This window comes from Battus philenor, unplaced genomic scaffold (assembly GCF_028537555.1).
Source record: "Battus philenor isolate CCGP_79_NKW_IND1 unplaced genomic scaffold, ilBatPhil1.0.hap1 SCAF_19, whole genome shotgun sequence".
Taxonomy (NCBI): domain Eukaryota; kingdom Metazoa; phylum Arthropoda; class Insecta; order Lepidoptera; family Papilionidae; genus Battus; species Battus philenor.
The window spans coordinates 4,310,830-4,326,968 of record NW_027181681.1 but is presented as its reverse complement, the minus strand read 5'-3'; the positions used below and the strand labels follow the sequence as shown (position 1 = coordinate 4,326,968).

The 16,139-nt window shown below is 34.1% G+C and overlaps 1 protein-coding gene across 5 annotated transcripts; it reads right to left on the bottom strand.

Annotated features, from left to right (window-relative positions):
- Window positions 1-202: 202 nt before the first annotated feature.
- Window positions 203-12,479, bottom strand: Su(var)2-10 (E3 SUMO-protein ligase Su(var)2-10). Of its 5 annotated transcripts, none has more exons than XM_068764109.1 (13): window positions 12,346-12,479; window positions 10,066-10,232; window positions 9,612-9,774; window positions 9,066-9,226; window positions 8,486-8,663; window positions 8,299-8,400; window positions 7,864-8,104; window positions 6,936-7,170; window positions 5,116-5,276; window positions 3,755-3,958; window positions 3,037-3,204; window positions 2,530-2,632; window positions 203-2,119 (listed from the first exon to the last, which is right to left on the bottom strand). In XM_068764109.1, the coding sequence occupies exons 1-13, from the start codon at window positions 12,346-12,348 to the stop codon at window positions 2,113-2,115; spliced, it is 1,893 nt and encodes a 630-aa protein (XP_068620210.1). In that variant the 5' UTR covers window positions 12,349-12,479; the 3' UTR covers window positions 203-2,112. The 5 variants fall into 5 exon arrangements, with proteins under 5 accessions (XP_068620210.1, XP_068620211.1, XP_068620214.1 ...); XM_068764110.1 differs by having other exon boundaries at window positions 9,066-9,211; XM_068764113.1 differs by lacking the exon at window positions 10,066-10,232 and having other exon boundaries at window positions 9,066-9,240.
- Window positions 12,480-16,139: the final 3,660 nt, after the last annotated feature.

Here is a 16,139-nt window from a genome sequence, read left to right as displayed (position 1 = left end):
ATATAATTTGAGTAATCTTTATTTAAATTCAATAAAAATATATTGTACATAATTTCGTAATTCAATGAAATTATATTCTTTGTTCATCTCTGATCCATAGATCTCTTAGATCTATCATGACATTAAGACCGATGTGTATTTGGGATAGATAATATTCAGGAAATATATTAGCGACACACATTCAAAGGTAAAAAAATATGAGTAGACCATATTTACATTTATTGTTATTCTACATTATCTTACTCTTTAGTATTACAATTTGGAAGTGTGCTTGTATTCGCTGAAGTGATAACAGCCCACTTCAATACATGACACGTTATATGCTACAACTTAACAATAAATAAATACAAACATTACCATTCCTTAATTCAGTTTGTTCATAACTTAAATGTACTAAGACATAAAAGTACATGCATTACATTTGAAATGAACAAACATTTCCCAAGTTTCAGTATCATTGTTTACAAACATCAAGATTCAAAGGTCACATGTTAATTAAAATTTAAATTAAGCATTTAATAAAATAGGCATATTTATCACTAAAAAAAAAACAAACATATTTACAATGGAACATAACATTTCACAGCGTAACTCCTTCGGAGTATTCTTCATTTCAGACAATGTTCTACTAAGAAATACAATGAGAAAATTCCATGTAAAATTATTTATATTTATTATAAATTGGTACATATAGCAACATAGCGAGTTGCATGACCCTCACTTTATATTTAAAAACCATTCATGAAACACGTAGCAACACAAACATAAACATATCGCCAACATATTATCACTAAGTTTTTAACATAAAGGGACTTTGTTATAATGAAAGAAGAGCATTTTATTGAATTGAAAAACATATATAACAAGTAATGTTGATTTAAAGAATGCTTTTTTCTTCGATTATTCCCATAAGTCTTTATCTTTTTGTCATTTCTTAACGCTTTATGTTATAAGTTATTCAAATTAATCTTTCATAAATGCTGTATTCGAAAAAAAGAACCTTAAAAATACTCTTATTGATTCTGAGGTAGAATAAGCGATCTAAGTAATGGACACTTGTACTGTTTTCATAATTTCGTTTAATTATTCATTATCATAAATCTGATTGAGTACAATAGAAAAATGTACAAAGAGTCTGTGTTACATAATGAATCAGTAGAAAAAAAGTAAATCTGTAATACAAGTATTTTCATCTCTGATCTACAAGGCGACAGACAACCGTAAATAATTTAGCGGGGGAAGGTTGTGGGTCAGTACAGACATGTTTAGCATTTGTATAGTCAAATATTAGTTATTGCCAGAGATTGGATACTCAGATAGATGCATAAGATTAAGTGTTGTCTTATTATGGAAAGAACTTTGGTACCAAAAACTTAGAGAATGTCAGGTAAACTCTTAAAGTAATTCCAAATAACTTATCTACCAGTGACTTATTGAAGCCACCTCCTTAATTTTTGGAAACAAACAAAAACAAAATCAGGTTAATATTCCTCCGTTTATCCTCACTAGTTATCTCTTACAAAAATTTGCTAAAATGTCATTCAATTCATATTTAACAGTGTCATTTTAGACCTTTACTGTCACTAACAAAGATCAATTACTCACCTCCTTTATTACAACAGGACAGATATACAAGACTTTATAGACAATGAAAAAAAAAATAAGTCAAAGGTTAAATAACAGATATTCAGGTGAATGTCATGTGTGGCATTTTCATAGCAAATGTTAATCTGCTTAAATTGTGCAATTAAATTAAAGACATCTTCAAGATAACTAATGTCCACTGGGTGGTTTGATGAGTGTCTACAATTCGAAGTTTTTTTTATTATAAAATTTATAATCAAATTATTTTAAAAGTAATAATATTATTCATAATTAAATTTATTCAATATTCATTTAAGATCAGAAAGTCTTTCACTCCTCTGATGGGCTTTTATAACTACACCTTGAAAAGTTCAAATACATTCCTGGAGATCCCACAGTGAGAATGTTGGAATGAGTCCCGACTCGCTCTTACGGCGGCAGTACCGGTACTTCAGGATAAGAAGTTTCTTGTTCATCTTCAGAAGAATGGCCACTTGCATATGATGGACGGCCACTCTTCTCCCTCAGTCAGTACCTGGAATGAAAGTATTTGATCATTATTTTACTTTGATCATATGGTAATCCCAAAATAAACTGTTTTAGCAAGAATATTGAAAGAATATGTAGATTATGGTCAATAATAATTATAATGTTGTGAAGGATGCCAACCTACCTTCAAAATATAATATATACTTCAATATATTAAATTGATCAAAATATCAGTTCACATCAGTCTTTTGCATGGTCTGGACGCATTGTTGGACTATATGAGTCCAATCCTATTTAATTATATATAACATCTGAGACGACGTATGATACATTCATTTGTCTCTTCACTTTCTTACTACAATGCAGCGAGCACTTTTTTTTAACATTGTATGGTAAACATAGTATTGATTATTCATACGGCTTATAAATTTGACAAGGCTACGCGAGGTTACAAACCTTCTAAAAGTTTCGTGGCTGTCCCGGTCCGCGTCGGCGTACGGTGCCCAATGTGTAGGCGGAGCGGATTCACTTTCTTCTCGTTCACTGTTGTTGCTTGTGCCTTCAGAAAAACAAACATATACTCTTTTATTGAATAACGTAAGTGTATTTACTTCTACATGTTTTTTTTTTTTTTTTGAGAAAGGACTTTCGCTACTGCCCAAGCGGTATACAGTTTCCGAAAGTTCGAGGCAGCAGAGCGCAGAAAGGCAATAGCCTAAGATTCCTTTGGTGAAGCTCTGGGTCTTCCCGTTGGAGCAACCGGGACGGGCCAATAATTACTATTATTTCACCGGATTGGGAAACCACCGAGCTGTTACATCGCTCCGGCGGTCGCACCTGAATGAAAATGTTGTAATGTTGCTATTACCTGACTTGTTACTCTACTATGACGACGGAAAGCTACGCTCATATCGAGTATGACCGGGGATTTAAAATTGCAATTTACTAAGCAACAATACTGACAGTGTTCCGGCGGCGTGGAGTGTTGCCGGTCAGACGGCACCGCCGCGGCGCCAGGGGTAGGAGAAGCTGCAGGCGCGGGCGGCGACGGGCTGTCCAGAGAAATTACTCCGCACGCTGTCCCGCAAGCACTAGGCGACCTGTACCCACTCGAAGACACTGCCTCAGAGGCTGCAAATATTTACTTAGTGAAAGTTACAGTTATATGGATAAAAAACATCTCAACAGCATGCAATATAAATAAATAATTAGATGAAGTTAAAGCGCAGCAATAAGGTTGCCAACGAGAATATATAATCGAAAACCATGAAGGCTGAAAGGCTGTGTTGTAGACATGTATATCAATTAGTCAATGCAATACTCGTATGTCAAGCATTGCATGCAATGCAAGATTTTTCAATTTATTAGATCTTGGATTTAGGATCCGCAAGTCCGACAATGCTGTAATAACCAAAAGACTAACACCATCCAGCATCTATTGAATATAGGTAGTACTGGGACAAGTGCTCATTACATATACGTGGAGGATACATAGCAAGAATTATTGTAGAACATCACAACTCCTCATCCACAACCAGTCACTTGAACAAGTACTGTTTACAACAAATTCACCTATGTAATAAATCTTTAACTTTTTATTGGTATAAGTAAAAAAGTATACACATACGTATATAACACTTGATTTAGTGTGAACATCAATACTGTCAACTTAATGACTTACCGTTTGAAGCGCTGTACTCGTCAGTCTTATCATTTGCTTCGGAGGCAGGTGGAGAGTGTTTTGCTTGCGGTACCTTCCTCTTGAGCGGTATCTCATCATCGGAATCTGAGGTAAGATCTACAAGTGTGTTTGCTGGTTTTGCGGTGCGCCCTTCCCCTACCGCGGCTCGCTTACCACCTCCAGTGCCCTCTACTGGTATTATTTCTGCATTCAAAATTATGAAGTTTTAAATATAATTTTATTAAAATTTTTAACAAAATTTTTGCATAATAACTTACGATCTTACGCTAACGAACTTACGGAATCGCAAAATCTTGCAGTCACATGTTTTATTATAGATTTAAACATAGTAATATAAAGGGTTCTCAAGTCAAGCAAAGCTATAATCGAACTTTTCTATTGATATTTCGTTGTGTTATTTTTATACGAATTCTCAATATCCACAGAATATAATACTACAAAACCTAACCTAAAAGATATAGAGACCCCATTCTGCCTAGATCAAATCTACAGCAAAAATCAACAAGTTCAGCATAACTATAATATAAGGGTATCCAACACTGGTTTTAACTGTCACCATGAGTGCATCAAAGCACTCAAACCATTGGGAACGAATAAATAAATCAGGATAAAATTAGTTTTTTTGTTGTTTTTAGCTCATGTTACTATAGAAATTACTGTATAATTTAAATAGCGCAAATTGATAATTGCCACCAAAACATTTGCGTAAATAGTTATTTATTGAAAATATGTCACACTTCACATAGTATATAATGAGCAATCATTCCTTTGTCATTGGGAGCTTTTAATAATAAAGGTTTACAAATGGTTTTTAATTTAAATAGCAATTCATTCATTGCAAAGCATTCCTATTACAACAGATTACATGCAGCAGTATTGTATAGTGTTGAAAGATTTTTCATTAAGATCTTCGATTTCTAGCAGTCATGGATATCACTGATAAGTGGTTTCAATGATATAGACCCGCTATTTTTCCAAGAGGTAATTGACATGGTTGTGATAGATAGCTATCTAATTTCATACGACTTTCATATTTGTTAAATGCAAGATAAAGCTGAATATTATTCACATATGTTCTGTTTCTCAGAGGGAGCCTAGGCTCAGGTAACTCTCATATTACTATTTCACCGGATTGGGATGCCGCCGAAAACTTACACGGATTCAGCGGACGCTTCAGAGAGTGATTAGATTCAAGGGCCTCCAAGAGGGGGCCTCGGCTTGAGATGTCACTAGTCAATAGTACCCGCTCAGTATTCTGACGCAAAGGTGCCCGATAAGGTTTCTATTTAATATGATCGGGAGCCTGGTAAGTATACTTCCATGCGAGAATGTTGACATACCTAGGTCGTCGGGTATGAGCGTGACTGGCTCGGCGACGGGCGGCAGCGCCTGCGGAGCACGCGGCGGAGGTACATGCGCGGACCAGTTGCCGTCCGCGTGCAGCTGGATTTCATTGCATTCGCTCGACAGCCGGGACGACGTCAACACTTCCAAGAAATATCTGCAAACAAGATCATAGTTCAAAACTAGACACGGCAAGGGTAGACAGGCGCCCCACTAGATGGGCTGACGACATAGTCAAAGTCGCGGAACCTAGACTGGTCATCATAACCTATGCTTTGCGGTGGGCTCTAACGGGTGACGTGATGATATTTATTATGAAATTTAAATCCATCAGATTCATAAAAAAGTAGCAACATCTAACTAAAGCTCTGAAACAAATATAACATAAATATTCTTACAAATAGGATTTGCTAAGACATTTTTCAAGAGATAACAAATTTAAATACGTATTTTTTATACCAGGCTGCTGCCAGGTTCGGAATGTTGATTCCATCAGGAAGAACCTGGTACAAAACTTGATTACCCTTTTAATGCTTATTTTACCATTTTTTCCAGTTATAAACCAAAATTTTTTGTCTATTAATCGCCTGAAAATTAGTATGATACTAATCCAGGAATATTTATCTCTTATATAATCCATATTACAACAATATGTTTTACTAATCAATCTTGCCTAAACCCACGCTTTAATTTTTTTTCACAGAGCAATTGAAAATTGCTTTGGGGATTTTGTTAGAAAAGCATATAACCTTGTATTAAAAAGTTAACCATCTTAATATAAAGGAAAAATGTTAAAGAATAAGATTATAGTGTAAATAGTTCCTTCTTGTAATATAAGAATTGCGATCAATATTTTTTTTACTGTCTATATTGTTGAGAAACTTTAAATTAGGAAAAATTTAAATAAATCACCTTTCTATTTTGAAACTTCTACTGATTCTTATGGTAATAAAGATAAAAATATTTGAGTGAAAATTAAAAATTATTGCATAATAAAAAATAGTGACTGACAATCCTTTGTAAAGTTCAAGTAATCATAAGTGGCACGAAACAATTCAGTGTTTTAAAGAATTCTGTAGACCAACTTGGGTGTACACAGTTGGTCTTCAGAATTCAAAGCAACCAAATGACACTACTTGTATTAGTTAGTATAGCCAATTGATTTTCTTTGAGAAATAATGCATTATGAGAACCACTATTTTTGGCACTTAATAAAAAGGATTTCAATAAGGTCGAAAACCAAGTAGAAAATGCACTATGTGGCTGAAAACCCTCAAAATGTGTTATTCAGTAAAACACTATTAAGTAAACCTTATAACAATAACAAACATCCAAAGAAAGAGAAGATAATAATAAATAGTTGAGTTTTTAGCTAAATCAATATAATTGAATCAGTATGGCACAAAGGAAAAGTGTATACATTCCTGCATTATTATAGAGAACGAAACCAAAATGATCCAGAAGGAATATAGAAGAAATAGTATAGTGGATTGGGGATAAGTGCAAATAGTGGAAGTATTCAGTGACTCGGTAGAGCCAACAGGTGTATATGGATAGCCTAACAGGCTAACCTCAGAGATTTGGGCAAATAGAGTTTGTTCAACTATTTTCAGCGGAATGCAAGCAAATTTAAAGGAAGAAATGTTTTTAAAAAATTTTAATATGACAAAGAATGCATAAACCTTGACAGTTAAAGTTTTAAAACCCCAAAGAAAACTATCTCAAGAAAATTTATCACTTGCTTAGTGAATGTATTGAAAAATCGGAAATTTGTCTGCTGCTTAAACAGGAAAAGAAATAGTTCATAACCACTCACCCGTCAACCACCAATGAGTCATAGGGTGCAGGCCTATCGCAGACAGGACACAGCCAGGTGGGTTTCCGTTCATTCATTTGCAGGAACAGCGATGCGTCGAAGCACTGCAAATGCGGACAATTGGCGGGCCGGCAAGGGCACGACATACGCATTTTGCCGAGCGGACACATTAATGACACGCGGAGGGAGGTCGTAGCAATCTCACTGTCATAATCCTCTGATAACTTCTCTTTAACTGAAATAAAAATTTAATATTTAGTTTTAATTCCTTATATATAGGGTGATATTAGGTATAGAAGACTAAAAGGTTATATTTATAAAAATATGAACCGATTTCCAATAAATATATAAATAAATCAATTTATTTTTTCTTTCGAAAAGCGCCATATTTATAACTTAACCTGCATTACAAAGCCTGTATGTACAGATAAGTATACAATAATTAATTTTTAATACATAGTAATCCTAAGTTAAAAAATTCTTTTCCTTATTATGTTATCATAATGTTATTTATTTATTCTAAAACTATTGACTTTCGAATAGGTTGTACCATAGATGAATTGACAGAAGATGTCCACATATCAGCTTTTACACCTATAACCAAACAACTACATATGTATAATAAACCACCTTTCTCCACTTTCAAGGGCCCTTGTGCTTTATCATTCAATGGAATGACTGTTTAAGCAACTGGAGAAATTGTCAGCCTTACAATCTTTGGAATAAGGGCCCAAAGAGCTAGCCTGGGAAACCCTCTAGCTTAGCTATTGTAAAGAAATCTAGCCTAGTGGCCATTGTGCTAGTACTATTTGTCTTCTTGATAAACCCGTAAATGCCAAGGAGCCAAGCATGCAGTCTTTTTTTCTAAACAAACCAGTTTTTAAGCAAGTTACAACAGATAAGAGCACAATACATCAATAATATTTACTTAGTGAGCGTGTGTAATCCGGATTCTTGGTCCCTTTGTTCTTGAGTCGCTGCAGTAGCTCTGCTGAAGTGAGTTTTCTCACCAGAAACACGCTAAGCACATACGCCCTCGTGAAGTCAGCGGCCCAGGTCACGTGTATCGTGTTAGCCACCGTTGGTGACAGTTTCACCAGAGACGAAATATTGACTGGGCGAGGTGGTCGCTTTGGCTCTGGAGTTGGTTTATTTGTAGGTATTGGATTCTGTATAAATTAATACTTGATAAGTTAAAAGTAGAATAATCCATTTATCTGTCCAAGTTCCCATACATTTAAATATTTATATGATTACATGAACATGAAGTATAAGAAATTTCCAATTTATGTTGACTATAAATAATTTATTACTATGTATTTATATTATATATAATTAAGAGCTTATAAACAATTATACTTACTGGCAATGGACATAATTTGTTGTTAACTTTAACTGTAACATTAGGTGGAAAATAATCCTCTTGTTCACAGGATGATTCTAGGAGACAAAACCTCAATTGTGCCTGTAAATAAAAATAATTTACTCATTACATTTACTACACAAAATAAAGTAATATAATATGTTTACTTTGCAGGAAAAAAAGGCACCTGTATGACATAGTCGAGCTTATTACTAGCTCCAACAATGTCTTTGCCAGAAGCTATCTCTGTAGCTTGTTGTGGAGTTAGGTGGAATACAAAAGTGCCTTCTTGCAATCTTCCTGTCTGCATTGGCATCATGGTGGACGGTTTCATTAGTTCCGCCATCACATCATAAAACGGAAGCCTGAAACATTATTTTGCATTTGAAACATATATACATTTCAAAATCGAGCAGAACTGGAGTATAATAAATATGCTTAGAAAAGGATGTGGCAGTAAATCATCTAAGGAATAATTTTTTACAGTTTCAATGGCAAAGGTATCTGGAAATTAAGTTATTAATACCGAGACCGGTATGAAGCCATAAGCATGTTTCCTATCATTTTTGTAAGCTTTTAAATTTTTATTAATTAATCTGGATCTATAATTTTGCCTGATTGGCATTTAGAGATTCCGCGATTCTGACAGGTAAAACGGACTAGGCGCTGAATATCGTTTACTCACAGCTCTTTCTGGAAGCTTTTTTCTATACATCACATGTACCTATACCTGACTTTTCTATTGGTTAAACGGAATAGCAACTAACCTTTTGAATTTAACGTCTGGATAGACAGGGTAAGGCGTGAGGGAGGCGGTGGGAGACGGTGATGTCATTGGCGCGAGCGTCGCACCTCCAGCGCTGCCTCCATAGCCGTGGTACATACCGCCCGCGTACATCGGACTCTGCCGCGCCTGCGCAGTGCGCGCCTGCTTATATACACCTTTATGCCATATTTGAAATAACACCAAGAACACAAACAAACCAAAACAATTCCGTTAATAATAATTTTTACTCCTATCGAAAATAAATTGTGAAGATCGATATTTGTTGATAATAAAAATTAAATATTTTTGTTGAAAGAAAACTCTTAGGTTGGCTTTTATATTACATCTTTTATGTTAATAATATTATGCACGAATGTACAACTAAAGCCATTAAAAATTGTAGCAGAGTAAATTCTGTGTGTAAATTTCAAGTAAACAAAAATTGAAATGTTCACTTATTCTGGTGACTAATAAACCTTGATTTTGATAAAACTTTAAAAGTTTGTTTATGTTTAACAGATATGATGGTTTTAGCAGTCCTATTTACCGTAACTGGTAAGGCTTGTGCCCGCGAATCCTGCGAGTTGTACCCAGTAACGGGTGGGTGCTGGTAAAGAGTGCGGGCGCCGGGAAGCGCAGGTGCCAGAGGGTCTTTGCCCTGAGATCCACTGCCGGGTCCCACCCCGCTCGTCGGCAACGACTGGTTGTTCCTGTAGACCGTAATTCATTAGACGTCATGTCATCGAATCAACAAAAAGGATTTATTTAAACTTTGAGCGTGCAAATTATTGACAGGTGGTCATTCACTTCGTAAATGATGTAACACTAGTATAGCGAGTCTAGTGTGAGCCCATCACCACAAGCTCTTACGCCATGCAACCTTTTTATGGTCCGTGCTGGTTTCTCATTCACACCTGCGCTAATCCAGCCAAGATTTGATTTAATCTATTTGAGTTGCAGAGGTGGCCATGCTGCCAGAGAGAGGAGGACTTGAAACTTGCCTAGAACTGTAATTCTTTTGCGAGCGATGTCCATTGTCAGTGGTTTTGAGGCGCGTCCTAAGCTCGGAGGAGTTTCCATTCTCTGCGGGCGCACTCGGGGCCGCGCTAACTACCCGCGCTGAAGATCGTGTTTTAACCATTGTTGACGAGCGACAGTCCCCTATCAACTGAAATAAGGAGTCCGTAAACGGACAGAAACGCTATCATAAAACATTATTAAAGCCTATGGAGGTTTTCTGGAAAATTTCATCAACAAAGCAAAATGGAACTGAGAATGTTCTTATTTCTCTTACTACAACTGCAAAATAGCAAATACGGGAAAAGGGGGGCGCAGGAGAACATCTGCAATTGAATAATTATCTTACTTTGTCCACAATGGTTAAAACATGTCTTGCAGCTTTAGTAATCTACAAACCACTAATCCATAATTGATTAGGTCATGACGGCGGTCCTTATTTGTTTTATAATCAAATTATTCCACTGCAGCTGTGAAGGTGCATAGCTAAGGAGAAAAGTTCATTAAAGATTTGGGCAACTGACAAATTGGACATCAGTATTGGATGTGGCAGGAACTGAACAGTAAGAGAAATAAGTTGACTCCGATTTATCCTGTCAAGGAAATTTTCCAGAAGTGTTTGCAAGGTATCTTAATTGCAACTTTGAAGAGCTACTTAATATTCTGTTGAGAGTAACTTGCAGCTATAAAGGGGAGGTTCAGGACCACCACAAATATTACATAAGTTTCAAAACAATACACTAAATTATTTATGTGTAACTTATCTAATACCATATTATTTTATGTGAAGAAACTATTGTCCTAATTATATAATGTTGTATTAAATTCAAGTGATATTTAAGTCAAGGCTAAATAATTCAACTATTTTATAATATATATGCACAAATATAGTAAGCTGTCTATATAATAAGGTATATATTTTGTTTGTTTAAAAATCATGCAAAATCTACACTAATATTTTCAATGGTTCATTTTTTTAATATTCAAACATAAATATATTTTGAAAAATAGTGTCACAGAATCTTTTTAGTAAGCACAACGAATCAGATGGGAGCCAGATTATATGTATTTATAAATTGGTATCAAATCTAATTGTTGTTGTAGACAATTATAATTAAAAGGGGACTATTACACAATTGCTTTAATTTTTATTGCTTAATGAAAATGAAGACTTATTATATTTCAATCCAGCTTTTATTTATTTACACTTTTGATATAACTTACTAAGGCAAACAAGTTAGAGTTGATTGACTTTTTAAAAACATGTACATATCAAATATTTGTTAAAAAATATAAAAGGCCTATGGCATTTTTCGCAAATAATTTAATAAATAATTAAATTTAACGCTAGAGGCACTTCCTTCTGTTAACCTTAAGATATTAAGCAATATTACTTTGTTAAAATTACATAAAAATGTTTTCATATCTATCTAGAAAAATAACAAGAAAACCCTAAAAATATTTATATGTTAGTAACAAAATAATGTTACACATTATAAATTACTACCATAAAGAAGCAAATACCTGTTTTGCAACTGTTAATATTAGCTTTATACATTATAAGGTATTTATTGCTATACATTTAAGCTTTAAATTTTTATGTTAAGGCAAGCAATAATCTTAAAAATACTAAAAAGGTACAATAAAAAGCTTGAATTGACAATTTAAGATCAAGTAACTAGTAACTATTCTAACAATTTAATTTATAAATTTTATTATTGTCTACTCCAGCAATACTTAATAGAAAGAACAAAAACAACATTTCAGATAATAAAAAAAGTTTGTAAAAACGGACAATAATATGCAATGTGTATTGAGCTACAATTTACGTCAAAACACGCATGCAACCTTTTAATTATTAAAAAAATACATGCCTGTACATGTACATACACGACATACTGTTATTAAATTGAAATAATTTTTCCCGCTTACTGAAAGTGGAAACTATACTAACACAAATATTTAAAATTTTACGGAACCTAGTACTTTAAAAAATACTTAAATATATGAAATTCAAAAAGGTCGATTTTTAATATGGATTTTAACCCATACCGAGATGTTACGTTCACATTCAGACCGTAATGCACAAATTAAGCAGTTCGTATTTCGCGGTACACTAATATACAGTACATGTTGATACTTAGTTTAAATATGAAATTAATAGCTACGTAAAAACAATCACAATTACAAATTTTCTGTCAGGTAAAAACGTATACAATTTAAACCAATATGGATGTCAAAAAGATTAAATGAACTTTACTCACCATGATAACGCATTAATATAATCGTGATATCTATTCATATTTAATTTAAGTTAAAAACACACTGACATTTAGTTCCCAGCACTAAAAGTTATAATGTCGAACATAAAACGCCATAACTTGACGCTTCTGCATCAGGCGCCACATTGATTCCTCATAGACAAAATTAATTTTTTAGCCTAATGTGTCCTCTACTTTACCGCAAAACTTTAAATTTTTTTAGTGTTTCAACTTTAGGAATTTCTTAGCTATAGCCTAAAAACTGGTTATCAGTTTAGGATCTATAATATTTATGTGTACTAGCGTTTCTGTTATTTATTGTGTGTTATTGGACCAGATTATATTATAATTAATAATAAGGCTGTTTCACACGAAATTACTAAAGCCATAAACAATTCGCGCGTCACATCCTTTTCCTTTACAAATAGGGTTGTACATTTAACGGATTAGGGTTGAACAATAACATATACAAAAGTATTGCTATAACAAACTTTTATGTTCTTCTTCATTTTGTTTTTAAAAGTACTATTATTTTTCATCCAAATAGGGGGTAGACTAAAATTGTCGCCGTAAAATATCTAAGCCATCGTATGTTGCATAAAGAATTTTTGAATTTAAATTTGTCATTTTTGCGATGTGAGGAATTTCCAAAGACAAGAAAAGGTTACGCGTAGAAAATTACTATAGGTAAACTTAATAGAAAAACGCCCTGTTTAAGAAAACGAAGTCGTTGTATGCTGTGAGGACGCAAAGCTCCAATCATTTTTTTCCTTAATTAGTATTGAGTTTTTTTCCTTGAGCAGCATGTTATGTAATTCGATAATTTCATACTAAGCCGATACTACTCGAAGAACATTGTCCCATTACAATTATATTAAAAACTAGCTTCATTTTAAATTAAATGGCAAACAGTACGTTTTACGTCGACACAATACCGAAGTGACATTTTGTGAACATCTTTTTATCAAAAAAATTACCAATTTCGTTTTTTAACATTATTAGAACTGTTAATTTCATCATTATATGTATATATATATATATATATATTTAAATATAAGGCTAAATTATAATAACAAATACCCAATTATATCTATTCAGCATTCAGACTTAACGGTGCCCGAGAGGGCCGAACCTCGATTTGGATAACTATCCGTTCCGAAAGTGCGAGCGTTGAAAAAGCTGCTAGAAATTTCAGCAAATCTTCTGCTCAAAACGATCGGGAGTCGGCTACCCATGTGATATACGGGCCGACGAGGCCGGTTGGTTTGTGAACGGCTGTGAAATGTTTTGTATGATGCTTGTCTTAAGGTTGCCACGTCGCCAGGAGAATTGAGTGCATGTCTCGGTTCAGGACGACGCGAAATTGTAAATATAAAAAAAATAATTGTCATAGCCCAGCGGATTGGTAGGTTGAAATGATAGTAGGCCTTCCACGTGGTTTTGTTGCCTTAAAGTTCTGGATGCTAACGAATCTATTAAAAATCTATGGGGGTGGCCTATGACCATGTGCAGACGTCTCGCGGCTAAAAAATGAAAAGTAAATAAATGTTAAGGTAAAACAAATTGCAGGTTCTTTTCTCGACGGACGCGTTCTTTGTTTTAAGTTATTAAATTGAGTGTGTCCCCAAATCATGATATTAAACATCCCAAGTCGTGGTCGGAGCTGTAGGGGTCGCTCGTTGGAACGTTCGCTAGTGCTAGCTTTATTATTGAGAGCTTAGCTCGGTCGAACATCTACTTCATTAGTACGAGCGATGGCTCTCGATGAATCCTTGGAGATCAGCCTATGTTCCACCGAAAAGGATTGTATGAGAACATATATTACAAAGCTAATGACTTAACTATTTTAATTTTTTATTAATTGCCAAAAGCACACCAGAAGCAGACGCATTAAAATATTATATATATATATATATATATATATATATATATATATATATATATATAGCATTAAAAACTTAGGATACACTTATTCATCTTTAAATTAAAATAAAACATATTGGAATGTCTGTTTGTAATATTAAAATAACATAAATGTAGCACATTTTTAGTGTCAATTTATATGCATTAAGTCGCAAATAAACGAACAGTTTCTTTGGTTTTCGAATTTAAAATAACAATTTTTTTTTATTTATATATCGTGTGCAATTGTGTGTACATGTAAATGTATATATGTATATATGCATGTGCATGTAAGTCAATACTTATATGTATCTTGTAAGACTGTTGCACATCCTGAATGTGTTATAGTTTTTTGAGTAACTTTCTATGTAGGATTATGATGTACGCCCTCTCAATCTAAATAATGCAAAAGGCGGAAACTTGGACTCCTTGCTGTATAAGTCGCCTGTTATAGTGAAACTAGTTTTTATGTGTCCTCAACAATTAAAAATATAAATCAAAAATATGAATGAATATGTATACGGTACATTTACCAAAATTATTTTTTTTAATTTTTAGTCTCTTTCTCTATCTCTTTGTTCCGGTTAATCTCTGAAATGACTAGATAAACTAAATGTTTCTATATTAAATGACACGCGGACGAAGTCGTGAGCACAGAGTCTTCTAAATATATGACTAACTAATTTTGGTACATGTACCATACATATATTCATATGCATGCAGTAAAAAGCTGTGATTTTAATGTTAAAAACAGACACTCCAATTCTATTTATTTTTATATAGATATAGAACAGCAATAATTAAGAAAAAAAGGTTAAGATGTTATTAATTATACACACATGTATATTCAACAACGCCATACGTTTCAAAACAAGCAAAGTGATGTACAAAAAATGTACGCCATACCTCAATCACCATCGCGTCCTTGTATCTTTTATGTCCGACCGATACTAACGTTGTACGCCCGAACTTTAATGCATTGTTTACAATTGGCTGGGTTAGAAGATAACCACCAGACAGAAGGCCAACATTATTATTGCTCATGTTAGGGCACTCGAAGCCCTCTCACATCTATTAAACTTCGAAATTATCAGAAGCTTAAGAAACGCTAAAGAGCACTGGCCAAATGTAATTGTCTTCCCATTTACGACACCTCAGTGCTATGCAAACTTCACTCGGATATTCGCCGGGCTTGCTTCGCCTGGAAGCTGCTACCTCTGGCGTAGTTGCAATCAAAACTGCTGTCAATTGACACTAAGTCCGAAAATGGCTTTACGATGTGACAATTCCAACCGATGCTACACCAAAATTTAACAGGTCCATACATGACGTAGGTACCGCCATCGGTGCACTCACAAGACATACACAACCTGTCGTCGAGAATAGTTCAAAGTAGATCCCAAGCTTCGATACTATTAAATAGGTTCCAGACTAAGTGCCCTCAGTGCCTTGCCTCATCGGATCCATGGAATCTTTAAATGCCACTTGGGCAGCAGTATAGGGAATGTCAAAAAATAATCAAAGATGTCAAGAGCAGGCGACTTAGCGTTGAGATCGTTATATGTTCTGTATATTCTTTAGGAGAATTTAGATCTATGTTCTTACAGACAGATGTTATACGAATAGATTTTTGAATAGCACACCTAAGCAACATGCCTTGAATATAATAAAAATATGTACTTTAAAATTTCAAGTTCAGTATACCAACATTTAAACTATGTAACCAACTAATAAATTATTTAATATTAAATAGTCCTATTGACCTTATTATTATCGAAAAAGCATTGGACCCACTATTATACTCTTTGGAGGTCCTTTGCCGATTCACCGATTTCACAGTGAAGGTTATCTTATGATCTCTTGGTTTCAGGATCACAACAATAAATACCAATTTC